At 31.6% G+C, this 21,330-nt stretch overlaps 3 protein-coding genes across 3 annotated transcripts; 2 read left to right on the top strand and 1 right to left on the bottom strand.

Annotated features, from left to right (window-relative positions):
* The first annotated feature begins 4,237 nt into the window (after positions 1–4,237).
* LOC25494450 (protein IRX15-LIKE) lies at positions 4,238–5,471 on the top strand. Its single transcript, XM_013601413.3, has one exon. It carries the CDS (start codon positions 4,326–4,328, stop codon positions 5,256–5,258), a length of 933 nt encoding a protein of 310 aa, XP_013456867.1. The 5' UTR covers positions 4,238–4,325; the 3' UTR covers positions 5,259–5,471.
* A 2,930-nt stretch (positions 5,472–8,401) lies between these two features.
* LOC25494449 (protein IRX15-LIKE) lies at positions 8,402–9,620 on the top strand. The gene has a single exon (XM_013601412.3). The coding sequence runs from the start codon at positions 8,637–8,639 to the stop codon at positions 9,546–9,548; it is 912 nt and encodes a 303-aa protein (XP_013456866.2). The 5' UTR covers positions 8,402–8,636; the 3' UTR covers positions 9,549–9,620.
* A 9,387-nt stretch (positions 9,621–19,007) lies between these two features.
* LOC25494448 (uncharacterized protein At4g06744) lies at positions 19,008–20,669 on the bottom strand. Its single transcript, XM_013601411.3, has one exon. The coding sequence runs from the start codon at positions 20,534–20,536 to the stop codon at positions 19,271–19,273; it is 1,266 nt and encodes a 421-aa protein (XP_013456865.2). The 5' UTR covers positions 20,537–20,669; the 3' UTR covers positions 19,008–19,270.
* Positions 20,670–21,330: the final 661 nt, after the last annotated feature.

The following is a 21,330-nucleotide window of genomic DNA, read 5'->3' as shown; positions in this document are numbered from 1 at the left end:
GGATGAGAATAAAATTTGGAATTTTGTGATTTGCGACAAATAAGTCCTTTCTCCCCTTTGGTTTTGACGACTTTGTCATTTTGTCTTTTTCTATGGTGCTGCAACTTGGGTTGTCATCATGAATCCACAAAAATCTTTCCCTTATAATCTTTACTTCTTTATCTGTGAAGGGTATGCTTCGATGAAGAAGGAGTAAAAAGTTTCTACTTTTGTAGAGATTTTCATGAATTTGATAAATGGGTTTGATTGTAAGTTAGATGATGGTGGTGGTGTTTATTCCAGATTTAAGGATTTGATTATATGGATTTTGATGAAGTTGAAAGATGAATTTTTGAAAGTAAAAAAATTGGATTTTTTTTATGAAGGTTATACGAAGATGTAGAGGGAAGAAGATGACAATAGAAGTCATCCTATGTTGTGAGTCCATTGTATTTTATGTGTGCTTTTCAAAACCCAACCATTGATCCCTAATTCTAAATGACACTAGGAAATGAGCTAACGGATTTTTCAAAAAATTAACGGAGAGGACTAAAATAGTAAACGACAGAAGATTTATGGGACCAAATTGAGACACTTTATAATTAGGGCACTAAATTGAAAACCAAAAATAAGTTAAGAGACCAAATGATGTATTAAGCCTAATTTTTATTATAAAAGACATATATAATTTAATGAATGAATCTAAAATGCAAAGTTTTGCTTATAATAGTGATCGGAGAGTGTATGTGAAATTGTACGTGAAATTGAAGAAACCAAATATATTGTAACTATGAGTCTTAACTCTTGAAGAATTGCAAAGTACTTTAAGGCGCGTGAAAAACTTTGTGATCAAGCTTTGCTGGCACAAAGTCACAAGAAACGAGGAGTGTTAAGAGAGTAATATATTCAATTTCAATAGTGTTAGTTGATATTTAGTGGTAGTTAGAGGTTAAATTTGTTAGTTAGCTGTGTTAGTGAGTGATATCAAATGAGAATTAGCATTAGTATAAATGCATGTGCTTGATTTGTATTCAATAATCAATTCAATAATACACAGTTTATGCAATTTCCTTTCTTTGTGTGTTTATCAAAATGTGAGTGTGAGTCTATTATGATAATCCTAATTCCATATTAAAATTTTAATCCCAACACAACTTTACCATCAATAGTCTCACCCCGTTTTATTATGTACATAATCAACCAACCATATATGCAAAACCATAGCTTTGATGGAATAGATTCATTGGCAAAGCAAGAAAAAGAAGGGAAGTGATTAAGAAGCAAATGTTGTTCAGGAGGAACATTATGAAGATTCAGATTCATATACAATTTTGATGATTGCTACCATCAACGAGGATTTTTCAAATGGTGTGAATTTATTTGATTAAAACCAAAGGTGAAGGAAGCACTTGAAATTTTTTAGAACTTCAAAGTGAAAGTTGATAAGCAAAGTAACAAATCCATCAAAGTGTTGAGGGCAAATGGAGGAGGGGAGTATACCTCAAAAGAGTTTGAGGATTTGTGTAAAAAATGGAATTGAGACTGAAGTTACAACTCTATATACTCAAAAAGCATAATGTCCTCGCTGAGAGAAGAAATATAATTGTGTTATATATGACAAAAAGCATGGTGAAAGAAAAAACTTTGCCACATTCATTTTGGGAAGTTGTTTCCACAACAATGTAAATTTTTAACAGAGTGTCCTACAAAGACGCTAAAATGGTATAGAGAAAAGGCGTAGACTGGAAATAAATCTGCATCGAGTCATTTGAAGGTGTTTGGATCATTATGCTATAAGCATCCACTAGATCAACAAAGAAGGAAACTACATGACAAGAGTGAAGTCATGATTTTGGTTAGTCATCATCCTATTAGGCTAGGACATATAGATTATCTGATCCAGTAAAAAGAAGAAGAAAAATTAACAGCAGAGATGTGATCATTGCTGAAAATGAAAAATGGAAATGGAATTAAATAAGTGTTGTGGGGTCCAAAGAGCGCCGGAAGCTGCAATGAGCTAAACATCTAGGACCCGTTGAGGATCAAAATGTAGGCAAGTATCTAGTAGACTTGATGGCTTTGAAGTGTTTGATGATAATGAAGTACTAAGTTTAGAAAGTGGTGATACAGTAACATTCTAAGGTGGCATACCACCATTGTACCACCTCCATGTGGCAATTTTTATTAATTATTATGAGGACAATTTTGTCCATTTAAAAAACTAAGGGGTAATTTGGTCCAACTGGGTCACATTTTTCCCACCCTCTTTACTTTCTTTCTTCTACCTCCCCAGCCGCCATCGCCACCGGAACAGTACCACCACTCCACCAACAACAAAACAACACCACCACTACCAATCAATGTCTCTCTCTCTCTTATCAACAACGGCCTCTGATGCCGGGAAACGCCCTTCGGAGACGGCGACTGCGTCGAAAAACCAAGAAATCGTGCCAAAAACAGGACCGCTGATTGAAAAGGCAGCCGACTGTGACGATGAGGACTGTGGCAGTGATTTTAGATCTAGCTGTCGTCGGTGTGGATCCAGCTGTCGTCGGAGGTGACTTCCTCGAAGTCCAATTGGAGTTCTGCAAACTTCTTTGGTTTGTGATGACAAAAGTAGTTGTGATCATTTGTAAGAACACTTGCTCAACGTTGAGATTCTTCAAAGCAGAGGTTTCCATAAAACACAACCTTTTGCCTCTGCAAACCCTTTTGCTTCATCTTCCTGAGCTTCTTTTGATTCTCTAAATCACATTTGTTTCCAACTAGAATAACTACCATCTCTTCGCCACCAAACTCCCTTAGCTCCATTAACCATCTGCCTACACTCTCATAACTTGAACCAGATTCGAAAATGATGGTGATGAGGGAATGACGTGAATGGAGCCGGATAGAAACTAAAGACAGATGAAAAAGAGGAGACGGGGATAGAAGAGGTAGTGGTTAAGACGGATTAGGATGAGGAGAGAGGTATGTGGGAAAAGAAAAGAAAAGAAATCTGACAAAAGAAAGAAAAGAAAAATAAATAAATAAATGCCACATGGAGGATGTTTATTGGAGGTGTACAAAGTGTGTACAATATGAAGTGGTCGATCTATAATTTTTCAAGTTTAGAAGAAGGCGTGAACAAGAAAAAGCTTAGGAGTATGACAGAGTTAACGACGGAAAAATAAAATTGATGTTTTGGAAATCAGGGGATCAATTAGGTGACATCATTTCAAAACCATTAAATATAGAAATGTTCGAAGTGTTGAGAATATTTTGAAGTGTAATTTCATTAGTGAAAAGATTGAATTAAAGAGGTGTTGAATGAATAAATCGATCCAGTTTAGTCAGTAATTGTTAGAGATAGTTACACATGTAACATGTTAGTTAAATTTGTGTTTAACATCGTGCTATCCTTTTTTTTTTTTGGTGAAAACAAAAATTTGTACTAGTATAAATACTAATCAAGTACTAGTATCTCTAGAATTTGAACCCAAAAAAAAAAGAAATAGATAAGCAATATCTTATCGCCAATAGAAGGTAGGGAGAAGTTACATGTTCATACAATAAACATATAGTCTAAAGAAAGAATTTATGAAAAATCTTCCACGGTCAGATAAAGATACGCTTTTTTCATTTGACAGAGACATTACATAATTTATACAGGGATTGGAGTTCGAATTTCGGATACCGAATTCTCTACATTTAAACGTGTGAGCTCCAGTCACTAGACTACTGGACAAAAAAAAATAAAAAAAATACGCCTTTGCCATTTGCCAACAACTTTTGATGCACTTCCAAACCCTATCAATTATTTAATGACTTCAATTAATTAATGACAAACCTAAACCTACATTATAGAACTAGTAGCACTAAATAAAAACAATTAGTACGATAAATGAATGATTATAAAATGAAGTAAATATACTTAATGTTGTATATTTTATCAAACCTAGTTTTGGACCCACATTTTTTGTATACGTGTAGCATTCTTAATGGACCTACAAACGTGGTCCATATATTTACAGTAGCCACGACCTTTGCCTGGATACGTGACCCCTTCTTCTCAATCTGCTCCGCAATTCCTCTGTCGGTCTTTCCTAACTTCGATACATCATCTGGCCCCTCTTCCCTTACTAGCAGTAATACTACTAGTCCTACCACTACCACCTTCAACTTGATGATTAATATAGATTCGGTTAAAAAGTTTTACATCAGATAAATAAAAGATCACATGAGTACGTATTTATTTATAAACAGAGACACTCCGAAACCCTACTCTGACAGAACACATAAAGATAAAAGAGTACTATTATTATAGTCCTAGTAACCCCTCTCTCTCTCTCTCTAGTCTCAAAAAAATGAAGAACAATTCAAATCCTAAGCTTATACTTCTCCATCATTCTCTTCACAAACAAGCTCCAACAACACCCTTTCACTCTCACCGTCTTTGGCTTTTCTTCTTCCTTCTAACATTCTTCACTATAGTCTTCACTCTCACTCTCATCACCACCATCACCTCTTCCACCTCCTCGGCCACATCCTCCACCGCCTCTCCTCTTCCACCCTCCGTAACCAAAGCCCTCCTCCACTATGCCTCCTCCTTAAACACCACCACCAAATCCATGTCCTTTGAAGAAATCAACGCTATAACAACCACTCTTCACCTTACACCACACCCCAACTTCCTCATCTTTGGTCTCACCCATGAGTCACTTCTCTGGTCTGCACTAAACCAAAATGGCCGCACTGTTTTCATCGACGAAAACGAATACATGATCTCAAAATTTGAACAGTCCAACCCAGGAATAGAAGCTTATGATGTTCAGTTCACAACCAAAGTTAGTGAGTATCCTAAGCTTCTTTCTCATGCAAAAGCAAAGTCTAAACACGATTGTAAACCTGTGCAGAATTTGTTATTCTCAGAGTGTAAACTCGGAATCAACGATTTGCCGAATCACATTTACCAAGTCTCTTGGGATGTGATTCTTGTTGATGGGCCAAGAGGGTACTTTCCGGCAGCTCCGGGGAGAATGTCGGCGATCTTTACAGCAGCAGTGTTGGCTAGGAGCAAGAAAATGGGAAAAACTCACATATTTGTTCATGATTTTGGAAGAGAAGTGGAGAAGATTTTCAGCTATGAGTTTCTTTGTGAAGAGAATTTGGTTAACAATGTAGATCAGTTAGGGCATTTTGTGGTGAAGAGTGAAACCGACAGTGGTGAAAGTTCTGAGTTTTGCAGAAGTTCTAACTCTCCGTTGTTGTCTGTGTCGGTGTCAAAGGATGTTGACTGAGGAATTAAAGTAAACTTTTGTTTCTTGAAACAATGTGTAAAATTGTGTGTATTTTGTTTTTTAGCTTTTTCTTTTTTATGAATATATGTATTTTTAATAGAAAAAGAAGTGTAATTTAATTTTGCTTTACAATATTGGACTGCTTTTTCACCTGAAAAAAGGGGTGAGAACGTGATAATGGAGCTTAGCTTTACAGATTTATTTTGTATTATCTCTGGGCTTGTAGCTATGATTATTTTTCTTTTTCTTTATTTTAGGATAAATTGAAACTTTTGAGACTTGTGAATTTGCAAGTGGAGTCAATAAAATGGGAGTATATTCGGATTCATTTTATAAAATGAAAATGACAGCGTTTCTACGAATTAATGTAAAAGATATACTTTAAATTTTAAAAAGAATCACAATACCATGTTTCAAATAAATAAAATCACAATTTCTTACAAGCAAATTGATCTGCCTTCCATTTGTCCCATAATTAAGAAAAAGTGATAAATAAAAGTAAGAGAATGAAAGTGGTATATACTCATTACGATAAATAAATTTAGAACGGCAAAAAATAATCCTAAGCTAACAGCCAAAACAGTAGCAGTCGTGTATTCATTTCTTTGTCGTGTTGAATATGCTCTCCTTTTTATTTTGACATGAGTTGAACATGCCTCTTTGTTTTGAAGGTGGGGTTTAGCATGGGAAAGGATACTTGTTTCCCACCATGGGAAAGTTAATGTTAGCCATTAGATCAAGTAGAGAATTATACACCCTCAACACTAGATTATTGTCACTATCTTCCACTACCATCTCTCCTCCATACCAACCAACCCACCACCAGCAACACCATCAAAATGGTTGTCCCAACTCTCCTTCCCTTCACATCAAAATCAAATCCAAATCCAGTTAAAACCGTGTTACGAACATGTTATGAACAACCATCTCTTTAATTGTTTTCACCCTAATTGACAGATGAAAAATACCAAACTCTTTTCTACAATTCTTAATTCCTTAATTATCTTATTATTCTTCATTCACTCTCTTTGTAACAAAACCCCATTCTATATTTTACCACTTTTGTTTCTAATAATCTAATCTTCTTATTATTTTATCTTTAATTTAATTTTATTCTTTTCACTTGAATCTCACAATAAAAGAAGGTAAAATAAGGTAATTTGATTTGTTATGGGAGTTGAAGAAATTGAATGTGTGGGAAATTTGGAGTGATGATGAGTTTGAAAGGATTTTGAGGAATATGCTTTATGTGATGTGATGATGAATGTTGTTGTTGTTTCATGATTGAAAATTATCTGCATTCTTCTCTCTCATTATTTTTCATTTTCCAGATTAAAAAAATAAATAAAAATTTGGATCTCCTAGGCTAGTTCAATGCAGGAAAAAGAATTTTTTAAGTTGTTTGATTTTCATTTGATAAGTTCAACGCATGAAAATGTATTTTTCATTGGAAGAATTTTTTTTGTTAAGTTGTTTTATTTTTATTTGATTTCTGGATTATTAAGTTTTAATTTCTGAAAATGTTTCCCAAAAAAAAATTCTGAAAATGTTGAGAGAGATGAAGGTGGAAGATGGTTACAAAATAATCTAGTGTTGAGGGTGTATAGTTCTCTACCTGATCTAATGGCTAACATTAACTTTCCCATGGTGGGAAACAAATATCATTTCCCATGCTAAATCCCACCTGTTTTGAGTATACATAATTTAAAAGCAGTACTTTTGTATCATATAAAATAGGTAAAATTACACAATTAGTCTCTTAACTATATTTTAGGTAACACTTTCGTCCTTTATCTTTTTTTTGTCACGATTTAGTCCTTTATGTTATAAAATAACAACATAGTTATCATTTTTTATGAAAAAAATAATCAAAAACTCCAAAAAAAAATCATCAAACTCATAGGCAAACGTAAATCTTCATCATACAAGCCTAGAAAATCAAATTTCTTTGAAAAAAATCTCATAAAAAAATGATAAGATATTGTCATTTTATAACATAAATGACTAAATCGTGACAAAAAAAAAAGAAAAAGGACGAAAGTGTTACCTAAAATAAAGTTAAGGGACTAATTGTGTAATTTTGCCTATAAAATATATACAACTCCTTATATTTTGTACTATAAATTTAAGATATTTAAATCATGTAATTTGTGGTATGATATGATCTCTAACTTTTACATCTAAAATAAAAATATTTCGTCTTCTAAAATTACATTTCATATACTCTATTTTGCTTCTCTCACGAGAAAGCCTATATATAGGATTATTTCATATGCAAAAAGTATACATATTGATGCTAGGATGCGTTTGTAAGTATATTCAAAACTAAAGTAAAAAATAAGATCTAGGGTTGAACTTTGGTGCACTCATATTGTTTGGAAAAAATTGATGATGTCTCCATTATATGTCTTCACACTAATCGAGACTCCTCCTATATATCTTTTATAACTTGAATATATATATATATAAACCTAACCACTTTCTTAAGTTTTTTTTTTTCACTCTAGCAACTCTATCATGCATCTTTTCCAAATCAATGAAAACTAAGTGCAAGTCTTTTTTATCCAACGATATTGTTACTCGCAAATGTCGACAAAGTTAGATGTTGGTTGTCCAGACCTAACACAATTCTCTTCTTTTATTCGAGATTGTGAAGCATAGCAAGGCTAACATAGGAGGGATTCCCTTGTTACTCGCAAATGTCGACAAAGTTAGATGTTGGTTGTCCAGACCTAACACAATTCTCTTCTTTTATTCGAGATTGTGAAGCATAGCAAGGCTAACATACGAGGGATTCCCATGGTAACAAAAAATAAAAAACTAAACAACTATTTTGTATGCAAAATAAAATCTAAATAACTATTTTGTATGCAAAATAAAATCTAAACAACAATTTTATTATTTTTATTTGTCATAATATTTGACTTTTGACTTAGTCAAATTATTTTGGTCATATCAAAACTTTTACTTTCTCTTTTTGTCAATTTTTTATTTGACTTTCTCTAATCTTACTACCCATTTTCTCTCTCTTTACATAACTATCTTTCCTATTTATATATAAGACACGAAGACCATTGTATAACGTGAAAAAACCTTTTTTTTTTTTTTTTTACTCTGCGAGGGTTTTTCATCTTCTATATAAAAAATTTACTCGGTTCTGTCTATTAAATTTTCAATAGTGAGCAAATTACACTGAAAATCCTTGAGAGCATTGTCATCAAATCTCACACTATTTCACCATTTATTTGTTTTGTAAGTCTATGTGCATACGATCAGATACTCAAATACAAAAGAAGCATTATTCAAAAATACATGTACTTATCTCATTCTTGATAGAGTGATAATACTATTTGTTCTCTCTATTCCCCAAAAAGAAAAATGAAGAACAATTCAAATCCAAAACTCATACTCCTACACCCTTCTCCTCATCACAAGCAATCATCAACAACAGTACCCTTTCTCTCTAACCATCTTTTTATCTTCATCATCACTTTCTTCACTATAGTCTTCACTCTTACTCTAATCACAACCATGATCTCCTCTTCCACCTCCTCCGCCCCATCCTCCTCCACCTCTCCTCTTCCACCCTCCATAACTAAAGCTCTCGTTCACTACGCCTCCTCCTCGAACTCCACCACCAAATCCATGTCCTTTTCAGAAATCAACGCCATAACAACCACTCTTCACCTTACACCAAACCCCAACTTCCTTATCTTTGGTCTCACCCAAGAGTCCCTTCTCTGGTCTGCACTGAATAACAATGGTCGCACTGTTTTCATCGATGAAAACGAATATATTATCTCAAAATTCGAACAGTCCAACCCAGGTATCGAAGCTTACGATGTTCAGTTCACAAGCAAAGTTAGTGAGTATCCAAAGTTGCTTTCTCATGCAAAAGAAGAGTCCAAACGTGATTGTAAGCCGGTACAAAATTTGTTATTCTCAGAATGTAAACTCGGAATCAATGATATGCCGAACCACATTTACCAAGTCTCTTGGGACGTGATTCTAGTTGATGGGCCAAGAGGGTACTTTCCGGCAGCTCCAGGGAGAATGTCGGCAATATTTACTGCGGCAGTGTTAGCTCGTAGCAAGAAAGTGGGAAAAACTCACGTTTTTGTTCATGATTTTTGGAGAGAAGTGGAGAAGATTTTCAGCTATGAGTTTCTTTGTGAAGAGAATTTGGTTAACAATGTAGATCAGTTAAGGCATTTTGTGATAAAGAGTGAAACCGAAAATGGTGAGAGTTTTGAGTTTTGCAAAAGTTCAAGCCCCAGTAAAATTGTGTAGGAGTACTATTTTAAGTTTTTCCTTTTTTATATCTCTTAAATTCTTAATAATAGAACAAAAGTGTTAATTTTCTTTTCCAATCCACCTTATAACTCTGCATGGGTTAGAAAACATGTTCACGAATCACGAGTATCCTGTTGCATAAATTGAATTTCACATTTAAATGCCTCCAGGGAATGATTGAAGGAATTAAATTGGTAGGGCCCTTAGAAAAACCAGATAATTAAATCCACTTTTTTCCTGTCTTGATTTGAATTTGAGTTTCAAGCTATTTACTCCTATGCTAACTGCCAAAACAGTAGATTCATTTAGAGCCTATAATATATGCATGGAGTGATAAAATTTTTAATGTTTAGCCATGGATCACTAGATACAAATTATAGCATATCATCAGTAGTAACAAAGAAGGAATAAGAAATTGTGAACCTTGTATGTTTAGATTCATGAAGGATAACTGTTGTCAGAAGGATGAGAGGGATGACTACCTTCATTCCATGTAGCACCAGAAGAATTCACAATAATAATTTAACCGATGGGATGACGTTTAAATAGCTAAACGGCTGAGGGCAGGGACCTCTCATTGGGCTTAGCTAAATGGTCCAACCCATCACGATCCATTTAGAAAGAATAACCCAATCATACATATTCATCAACTAATAATGAGTGCTTAATACAATAGACCATACTATAAATTATAACATTAATTTATAATAATTGATTATTGTCAATCCATAATTGATTAATTAAATAATTAATCCAACAATCTCCCACTTGGATGACAATATTCAATAACTAAAGAATATAAAGTTTTAACTTTAAAATATATGTATGGTCAAAGCACTAATTCGAAAGAGAAGTAAACTTTAATACTGCAGAAATTGAATCCGATAGGGAAAACAAATCATACAGGTCAAAGACTCCCTTTTCTAACAAATGATGAATTTATAGTGACACTTGAATTAAAAGAATTTGTCAATAAAGAATGGCCCAAGCATTTTAAAAAATGCTATAACAAACACCCACTAACCCAAAATATCATAGACTTAATCAAATCATTATGAGTTACAATACTCATTTATATAAGTCTGTGGTTAGTGGTTCTGCCAATGAGTTTTCAATTCTATAAAAGTCATATATCCACAAAGGTATAAGAATAGTAATTACTTATAGGGATAACCTATAAAGAGAGAGTAATTACATTTAGTCTAAATCGATAAATGTTCCACGACATTCAATTAATCCACGTTTTAGAAAAATGTGACTATGAAAATCCATAAAGAAATAGGAAATTCAAGAATCTCCAAAATGGATTAACATAGACACTTAGTTTAAAAAAAGGATGTGGATTAATGTGGTCACTAAAATGTCAATAATGAATGAACATTTATGATTATCTCAAATTATAAGTACTACAAGAACACAATATCATACTCGATAGGAGTATTGATATTATACATCGTACTTATTATTTATAACCTCATAAAATGTGGAATGTTGGTAAACGAGAAGCACAATATATATTTGCATGCTGAGAGGTTATTGTGCATATTCCAACAAAATTGACTTTAGCATTCAATTATGATGCTTATTGAGATATTAAAAGAATTTTAATATATATCTCAATATAATAGAATGAGACTAAAGTTTAAAGTCTCTTAGGCTATGCCATATTTTATAGTGTGCACAAGAGTATGACAACGATGAGAATAATATTGTGTACACATTTCTCTTGATCTCACATATGTATAAACAAGAGTGAGATTTCTCATTTGAGCTCATAATACATAGTGTTGTGTATACACTCCCACTGATCCCACATATATACAAACAAGAGTAAGTGGGATTCTCATTAGTGATCACTGATATAAAAATATTATAATAATGTAATATTCAACAGTGGGATACTTGATTACTAGTGCAAGATTATTAACATAAGTGGTTACATAATTTTAACTAATATAGTTTCATGAACTCAACCACATATTTTGCACATGAGCATAGCAGAATTATTAACACAAGTGGTAACTCAAGGATAGTATGAAACCCCCATAAATACATATTTTATCAATGGCAGATATTATCAAGAACTGGGTTTCGTAGTTAACCACATATTCTGCATTTAGAATTAAGGAGAATTTAAATTTTCATTTAAGAATTTTATAACACAAGATCTCCTTTTCACAATTAAAATTTCAAAGAATTTTATAAATATAGTAACCTTAATATGACAGAGCATGATGATTATGTAAAAGGTTTATCATCATATGAGTGAGATAAGTCTCTAGTATTATAAAATAGGATATGAGACTATATTCACAATTTAGTGACTCACTCAAAACTCAAATGTTACAATTATAATTACACACATCTGAGAAAAGATTAGGTTACACGCAGCGGAAATACACGAGACTTATAATTATTATTATTGAAGATATAAGAGACAATAGTCATAAGCTTCCATAAGTATTAAAGAATAGCAATAATATAAGATATGTCTAAATACACCATTTATAATTATTTAGAATAGTGGTATAAATAAAATTTTCTTAACAAAGTTGTTAAGAATTTTAGGATTTTGACATATTGCTTTTTACAAAATGAGTTTACAATAATATAAACGGATATGAAAGTGTGTAATAATTTATGAGAATAATAATTTATGAGAAAATCAAGACTATAATTAATATCTTCAATATAAGTCTCTACAATAATTTTATATCTAGAGTTATGAAACAAATAATATATTTGTTTATAAGATATAGTTAATTGACATGTAGAATTTTTCTCGCTTGTTGAAGAAATATATGTTCTCCACTTGATGAGAATAATAGTTAAACTAATAAGGTATTTTTCTTACCCATAAAAGGATAATTATGTTGAGTAATGTGTATATCCATCACGTTACATAATACATAGCAAGGATTCTCCCACTCGATAGAGAATAGATAATGATAGTTGAATTAAAAAGTTTGAAAGATATTTAAATAAAATATTCAACTATTTCTCTATCACAGAATGATATGTTACGTAACGTCACACCGATAGGGTATGTCCGTCACTCACATAATAAAGGGATAATAGCAATCCAAAATATTTATATATATACAAAAAGAACATTTAATTAGAAATTTAATTCAAAAATTAGAATAATATTGGATTGCAAAATTTATATAGTTTGCTACATGTCTTTTAATAGAGTAACTTACTTATTGTAATGTCATTCGAGATCTTAAGGATAATAAGTAAGAACTATATCATCACAATGTACAATTCTTATGTCTCAAATTAAATATTGATAGGGTACTCTAATTATATTTGACATAATTATAAAAAATAAGGTACATTGAATAATAACAATTATATTAATAACAACACACCGATAGGGTATGACTGTCACCAATATAATGCTAATCTGTTTAACAAAATTTGCATAATTGTATCCACGATAGGTGAGATTATAATTATACAAATCAATAATGTTTATGCTTCAAAGAATGTGATAAATAATATCATGAATAAACAATTGTATTTAAGTTACTCAACTTCGGTCATATTCAAATAATAGAATGTCATGCTTAACAATATTTTAAATTAACATATCATAAATATGACTTTAGAATTTATTTATATGAAATAGTATAATAACAAGAGATATTGTTTAGAATACAAGTGTGCCAATTGATTTTCTATTTTATCCAGAGTTGAACTCTTAGAATAAATTTTTCAATACTCCCATTATAAATTGGAATTAGAATATAAATACAACATGGAGTATTATAGTAATAATATATAAGAATTATAGAGTTCTATTTAAAATATTATGGTAAAAGGATTTCACGTCTATACATGATATCATAATTGCACAACAAAAGAGAAGAATCAATAAATATTTTCATATGTGCAATAATATATACGATAAGTCACAAGAGGATAAAAATAATTAAATAACGACTTACCTCGTAGTGTGTGACATTCATCCTTATGCTTAGAGCCAATGACTTTTGATGATTTAACAAGAATATCTTATAATATAATCATCTCAAAATAATCATGAATAGAGAATAAGTCATTATAACTAAACATATATGAGACTCTAATTATAAATCATTATGATTTACAAAAGTGTTCAGTTGTAAGGATGATTTAAAATTGCATGAATTCTTAATACGTTGTTTTGATAAATTTAACTGATAAACAATAAAGAGGTCTGCAAATTTAATTCATAAATAGAATTTTAGCATAAAAATGCAACAATGCATCATCCAATATATATAAAATATTTAGCATTGTATTATTGTGATCCAAGTACTTAATTTCGACAAGACATGTTAATAGTATTTATCACAAAATTTAGAGTAGTAAATTACGGGTCTAGATTAGTAATTCTCAAAATATATTAGTTTATACAAGATATATGAGACAAGAATATAAGAATGAGTCTTAAGATTCTTCAGAATACTAACACTTTAAAAGAAAAATTTACATAAGTGTTATATTTTAGACTCAAATTTAAAGAATGCATGATATAAAAGAACGTATGATTCTCATAAACTAATTTAAATCCCAAATAAAAATATTATATAGGTTATGAATGTGTATAATATTTATGCTTAATAGGGTATAGTAAGCTTATATCATGCATAAATATATCTAGATAAAATTAGGCCAGATCAGCAAGAAAAATAAGGCTACGCCCATTTAAAACAAAAAACAGAAAAGATTGGACCCGGATTAGTGCAAAAGTTGGATCCGGTAGGATAATTAAGGGAATCTGACCCGACACCTATTTTCCCCTTGTAATTCGCACCATGTTGTCACGAGCTAGATGCGTGAGTGGGTAGTTTTTATTTTATTTTTTTATTAGCAGTTTCTTCTTCGCCCGGATAGCTGAAACGGGTGGTTATCGACCCGCGGGAGACCCGACTGTTTATGGCGATTTAAGCAGTGAAATGCGACGATTGTGGTATGGATCTTATCGATATTGAGAGAAGAAAAGAATCCATGTATTAATTTTGAGAATTATCGAATTAATTGACAGATGTAACGAATTAGGGTTCATCCCAAAATTCGAAACTAGGACTGGTTTAGAGTGCCTATCGATTTGTTTTAATTTGTAAGTAGCGCAATTCATACCTTTTATGAGGAAAATCTTTTGTAAATTTTTTAGAATAGTTGATCCGTTTCAACGAATTTACATGTCGAATATAAAATAGGGTTTATGTGAATTTCAATTCGGTATCACACATGTTGTTTGGCGAAATAGATTTCTGAAAATAATTCATCCGCATGCTTTATGAACTAACTATGCAAATTAGGATACCATCGGATTCACAAAAAATTAGAAAACCCATATGGGAAAAGACAACAAATTCGAGCATGTATGCATCAGTTTTGGCATTCAGAGAATAATAGCACTAGAATTCATTTAAATCGCAACAGCCAAAACCGAAAGATTCAATTTTAACAATAGCCTACCAATTGATAAAAGTTTAAATGTTTAGCCATCGATCACTAGATACAAATTATAGCATATCATCATGAGTAACAAAGAAGGAATAAGAATAAGAAATTGTGTACTTTGTATGTTTAGGTTCATGAAGGATAACTGTTGTCAGAAGGATGAGAGGGATGACTACCCTCATTCCGTGTAGCACCAAGAATTCACAATAAGCTAAACGGCTGAGGTTAGGGACCTCTCATTAGACTTAGCTAAATGGTCCAACCCATCACGGTCCATTTAGAAAGAATAACCCAATCATACATATTTATCAACTAATGAGTGCTTAATACAATAGGTCATACTATAAATTATAACATTAATTTATAATAATTGATTATTGTCAATCCATAATTGATTAATTAAATAATTAATCCAACATGGACATATTTGACCTTATCTACTCATGTAAAAGACAATTTTGATATGAAAATAACTTTTATATATATATATATATATATATATAAATAATTTAATATTATTTTATCTTTTGTTATAAAAATAACTTCTCCAAACTTATATATAAACACGTTGTTATGATAAATGATTGTGCTATAAGATGCAAATAAACTGGTTATCCAACAAGCCGGTTATCCAACAAGCCCTTCCTTGTCTTTGTTGAATATGCTCTCTTTTTTATTTTTACATGAGGTGAATATGCTTTCTTTGTTTGAGTATAAAGTAATGAAAAAGATAGATTTTTTTATATAAAGTTGAAGTATATTTTAAAGAGTAATAGTTATTTTAGTCCATGATTATGTAACGAGTAGTTATAATAGTCTTTCAATGCACTGAAATTTCACAATGGTTCCTGATTGTGTATTTTATTAGTCAAAATAGTCTCTGATATTAAAATAGTTCCTTATTGTTGATATTAAATCTTTTCATAAAGAGACTGATATGATAATAAGTAAGTACTTACATGACTAAATATGACAATAAGTAAGTACGTTAAATGACTAATATGACAATATTAATGCAATATTTTAACGTAAGAGACAATTTTTACTAACATAGTGCATAATCAAAGACTATTTTGAAATTTTGTTATACTGAAGGACTATTGTGATTACTTCTTACACATTGAGATTAAAATGACTATTTTTTCCATATTTTAATGAAGAGAATATGTTCTTGTGAGTTTAGTTCAGTTGGTAGAAACATTACCATATGCAAGAGTCAGAGTTCGAACCATGGACACTCTAATAATTTACTTTAAAAAGTGAATTTTTAACGACTAATCTCCTTAACCAAAATGAAGAAAATACGTCACCTTAAGTTTAAAATCCGAATTTCTCACATTTATAGTATGTGACTCTTGCCATTAAATTACTTAACAAAATAAAAGAAATATGTTTATCAAAAAGAAGTAAAGAAAGCATTATTTAAAAGAGATGGTAAGTCCTTAAAAAAATAATTAAAAAAGGGATGATAAGTGTTATTTTCAGCTCAATCGAGGTTGTGATTTGTGTTACGGGTGTCGGTGGCGTTCTTGTGTACTGGTAGTTTGTACGACAAAAGTGCAGCGATGAAAAAAATAATTTGTTTTGAGCATAAAAATTATTGCAATTTTGTTTTTGTTATAAATATTAAGAGTGAATGTACAAATAGCAAATGTGTTAGTTGACTATACTATTAAGTTATTGAGTTTAGTTTATAAGCTACTCTATTTTCTTATAAATAGAGCTCATTCGTAACATTGAGATATGCATAAGTGAATAAAAATGCTTCTCCCTATTCTCTCTTCTTCAACTTCTCTCTATTATTATCATCTCTATTTATTTGTATTCATAACAGTTATCAGCATCTATACTTATTTTATAGTCAACTAGGCACTAGCGGCAAAATTTCGATTACAATTTATAAGTATTAATAAAAACTATTCGTACATCGATTTATCATTTTATTTTAAGGAAATTTATCTACATATTATTGTTAAAACATAAAACGGATTTATTTATCAACTCGACGTATTTTTTTTTTGTTAAGTAGCCTAGTGGCTAGAATTCACCTTTTTCAAGGTGAATAAGTGGGGTGTCCAGGGTTCGAACCTCGACCCTTGCATATAACAATGAATGTCCATGTCAACTGAGCTATGCTCACGGGGACAGCTGGACGTATTTTAGTTTGCTAGTATATAAAATAAAATAAAATAACGATGATTTATTGTTTATTCAAAAAATAATTAGTTAAATGATAATATAAATGTATAAATGATTTATTTCGTAAAGGAAAAATCATATGATTGTGATAAAAGAATATCTTTAAAAACTATATTTTTTGTAAAGTCTTCGTCTTCTCCTTATAATTCTTTGATGAAAACTTTTGTTGAATTTTGAGAAACTCCTATTGATAAAGCTACATATAATTTGATCATGGCTAAAAATATGTCATGAAAGATAGATTTCAACATTGAGAATGGTATGCATTTGTGACTAGAGAAACTCCTTTTTTTTTTTTAGGATTTAATCATTATAGTGATTGAGAGAACATGAATCAATGAAAATAAAAACAAATTTTTTTTTTGACAACTTGATTCCATAATCAATTATCCAAGAATGACTCGTATATGATAAGAGTCACTATTTTACTCTTTAATTGCTTCTTTAAAAATATTTTATCTCAGTGTATCAAATGATAATTTTTTTTTTTAATTGATTATATTTATAGTGTGATATCTGATTAGCTGATCTAGTTTCCTTCCCCTCTCACACTACACCTTTCCATTTCTAATTTTCCGAATAGGCCCAAATCATTTTAACCGCATCGCATCAGCTAGTCAATTATATACTGCAGTGGTTAATGATTGTGTTATTGTAAACAATTACTAGTTTCAACCTTTTGTTATGATTCTTTCACTGTCTGGAATATATGAACCTTGGAATAGCAATAGTAAAAATATACTTCAAAGTCATCAATTTTGTCCATATCTTCATAGATACATCTTTTTCTATATTTTCCATGTTCCAACTTATACCAAGAACTTTGAAAATTAATGTGGTTGTAATTATTAGTCCAATGTCAACAGAATTTAATTTTGCTAAGTATGACAGGAGTAGAAGGAAGTATAGAAGTCAAATTATAAATTAGAAATTGGAACAATAACTCAAAGCATTCAAATTCTGTTGAAGCATAGTTGTGTTCCAGAATTTGGAACAACAACCCAAAGCACACAAATCACGCACCTTGAAAACGTGTAACACAAGTAAAAGGGTTAAGGAAAAATTCAAAATTTGGACTCCAGAGACACACTTAACTATCGTTAGAGGTTTTTTCAATTTCTTTTTGCTGCAGTTAACCGTCGATTAGGTCAATCAAGTAATTTCAGGATGTTAGAGAGCAATCTTAGAAGTGAAAAAGCAAAATCCGAACAATTGTTAGGCATCCCAATCATTAATCTTTCATTTATCGTGTAATAATTGTAACATTTTGCAACAAATGTTGTGTTCGACTATGTGAAAGAGAGTATTGTGAGGACTGAGAATTGTTATAACATTTTCTACATGCTCTGAGAAACATGAGAAATTATGAGTCATTTCATAATTATGAGACATGTCACATTTTCTACATATGTTTTACGTTAAAAACTCATCTCACATATTCTATTCTAGGATCATGCTAACACGTGCCATTAAGATACATATTACCATTTTCCTTTATTCAATGGTGAGATTGAGATATCAAATGAGAAATATGAGAGAGAAAAAAAACTTGAGAGGATTCATTCCCATAGACTCTCAACTACCACCAACCATTATAAGTTTTAATTTCCTTTCATGATAACATAAAACACTTATACATGACTAACTACTCAAAAAAAATTTACATAAAAACTTGAGTGGATTCATTCCTTGCTTTTTGTTGGCATTGCTTTTTTAAAGCTAACACAAGCATGCGAGTTTTGGTTAAGTGTTAATCAACTTACAACACATACCTTGCCAACTAGTATAATAGATAATAGATATGCAACAAATTAATATGATCATTAGGGTTGACATTAGTAAATGTTCAGGTCACAAATCTTTAAAACGTGTCGCATATTTGGAAGCTCTCTATGAAGTACTCCTATTTTATCACTACCAACTATACATACCAATTTTTATTCAATTGTTTAACCAAAATAGTATCAAGTTAGTTAGTATTGAGCAATGATCAAGATTTTGCTATGCACAATACACCACAAGTCCACAATTGGATTAAGCTAAAATGTTTAATCTAAAGTGAGTTACAAATCAACTCTTTTTCTCTCAAGAGCAGAATATGACAACAAACGTCTTTTATTACCCCCTCTAGGTTTCATTGGAAGCTGACATGGTATAACCGTAAACGACCCAGAACCCAAACAAGTTCTTGGAACCGCATAAAACTTCACACAATCCTCCATAGGTCTCTGATCAGGAAGATCAAAAATACAATTCTTCTTCACATCAAGCACACCACTTTTTATAAGCTTCCTACACAACGGTCCAACTCTATTAAAATAGTTATAAGACAACGTTAAATTCTCCAAATTCCCCAACGAACAAACCACTTCCGGAACCTGACCGTACAACATGTTCCTAGCAAAGTTTAACTGTTCCACCTTCTTCAAACACCCTAAAGAAAACGGTAATGGACCTGTTAAAAGGTTGTTACCTGCGTCGAAAAGTTGGAGGTTTTTAAGGAACCCTATTTCATATGGAAGACAACCTGTTAATTGGTTGTTTAGTAATAAAACTTCGAGTAATGTTGATGAGGCTTTTCCTATGGTACTAGGAATTGAACCGGTGAATTTGTTGTTAGCGAAAGTTAGATAAGAAGCTGTTGTTTCGCCTATGTTGTTGGGAAGTGTTAGAAGAAAGTTGTTGTTGTTGAGGAAAATTGCACTCAATTCTTTTATGAAGATTTGTTGAGGTACTGTTCCAGTGAAGAGGTTGTACCTAATGTCTAAAAATGAAAGTGTTGGCATGTTTAGGATCGAAGATGGAAATGTTCCTGAGAGAAGATTGTTACTAAGATCAAGTTCGTATAGGTATTTGAGTGATGCTATTTTTGGTGAAATGGTACCTGAGAAATTGTTGGAGTTTGCATGGAAAAGAGCTAAGTCGGGGAGTTGATCGATGAAATCGTCAAGAGAAGGGGCGGAGAGTTGGAAGCCGTTGAAATCTATGGAGGCGACGGTGGTGGCCGAGAGATTATCCGGCGGGTTGTCGCAGTAGAAGCCTTTGTAGTTGCATATATTTGGACCAACCCATGTTAAGGTTATTCCTAATGGGTCAGATGTTATTGTGTTTTTGAAGGCTTGAATGATTGGGAAAACTATAGCAAGTCTTTGATCTAAAAAATTTAAGAGGTCAGGGACTAATGGGGATAATATTGGAGGGAGTATTGGGGATAATATTGGACCAAGGATTTGAGAATTTACCAAGTTGAAACAAAGAAGGAAGGTGATTGAAAATGAAACTAGATGTTCTTTTGATAAAACCATGGTTTCAAAGGGAATTGTGGACATGGATGGATCATAAATTTTGGTTAATGATTTATATAGTAGTATGGTATTTTAATAGTAGCGTAATGAAGTGATACACGTAATTTTTTCCTTCTTTTTTTGGTATAGTGGTGGACTATTAAGAATGATTTCAATAATGTTCCACATATCGCACTCATAAGTCATAAGTATGAATATAAGGTGCTACCCACCATGACTTGTCTTGGAGATCTGGTAAGCTAGCATTATGCGCACACCACTGACTTTAAAAGCTCAAATGTGAACACATATAACATATTGCGGCGAACTATGATTAAGGGGGAGCATAAGTACATGTACATATAGACATACTGATATGTACGCATAAAATGTACTTCTGGATAATTAGGATGGATCGTTGTAATTCTGACACATCCATCATGTAATATCAAATATACACTAAACCACTTAACAAAAGCACCGTTGTTATCTGCTTCAAACTTCAAATTAAAGGATGTCTTAATTGGTGCTATAGTTGCTAACAGCCAAATGTACATGATTTTTTATACATTAAAGCAACTTTCAGCTATTCTTTCTCACAAATCAATCCATTATTGTAAGTGGTAACCAATTTACCACATACTTTAACCACTGCTTTTTGGGTAAGAACTACTATTTTTTTATTTGTATATCAATTGATTAAAATCATTTATCTAAGCGTCATTCATAATCACTCTTCCCACCTTCTATGAATTTCTATGAAGGGTTGAAGAGGAGACTCAATTACACGGTCAAGCTAAATACATAATCAACACATTAATGTTCATATACAATAATGC

Source organism: Medicago truncatula, chromosome 4, assembly GCF_003473485.1.
Source record: "Medicago truncatula cultivar Jemalong A17 chromosome 4, MtrunA17r5.0-ANR, whole genome shotgun sequence".
Lineage (NCBI taxonomy): Eukaryota > Viridiplantae > Streptophyta > Magnoliopsida > Fabales > Fabaceae > Medicago > Medicago truncatula.
Note: the sequence above shows the minus strand (reverse complement) of the source record. Positions and strands in the feature narration are given on the sequence as shown.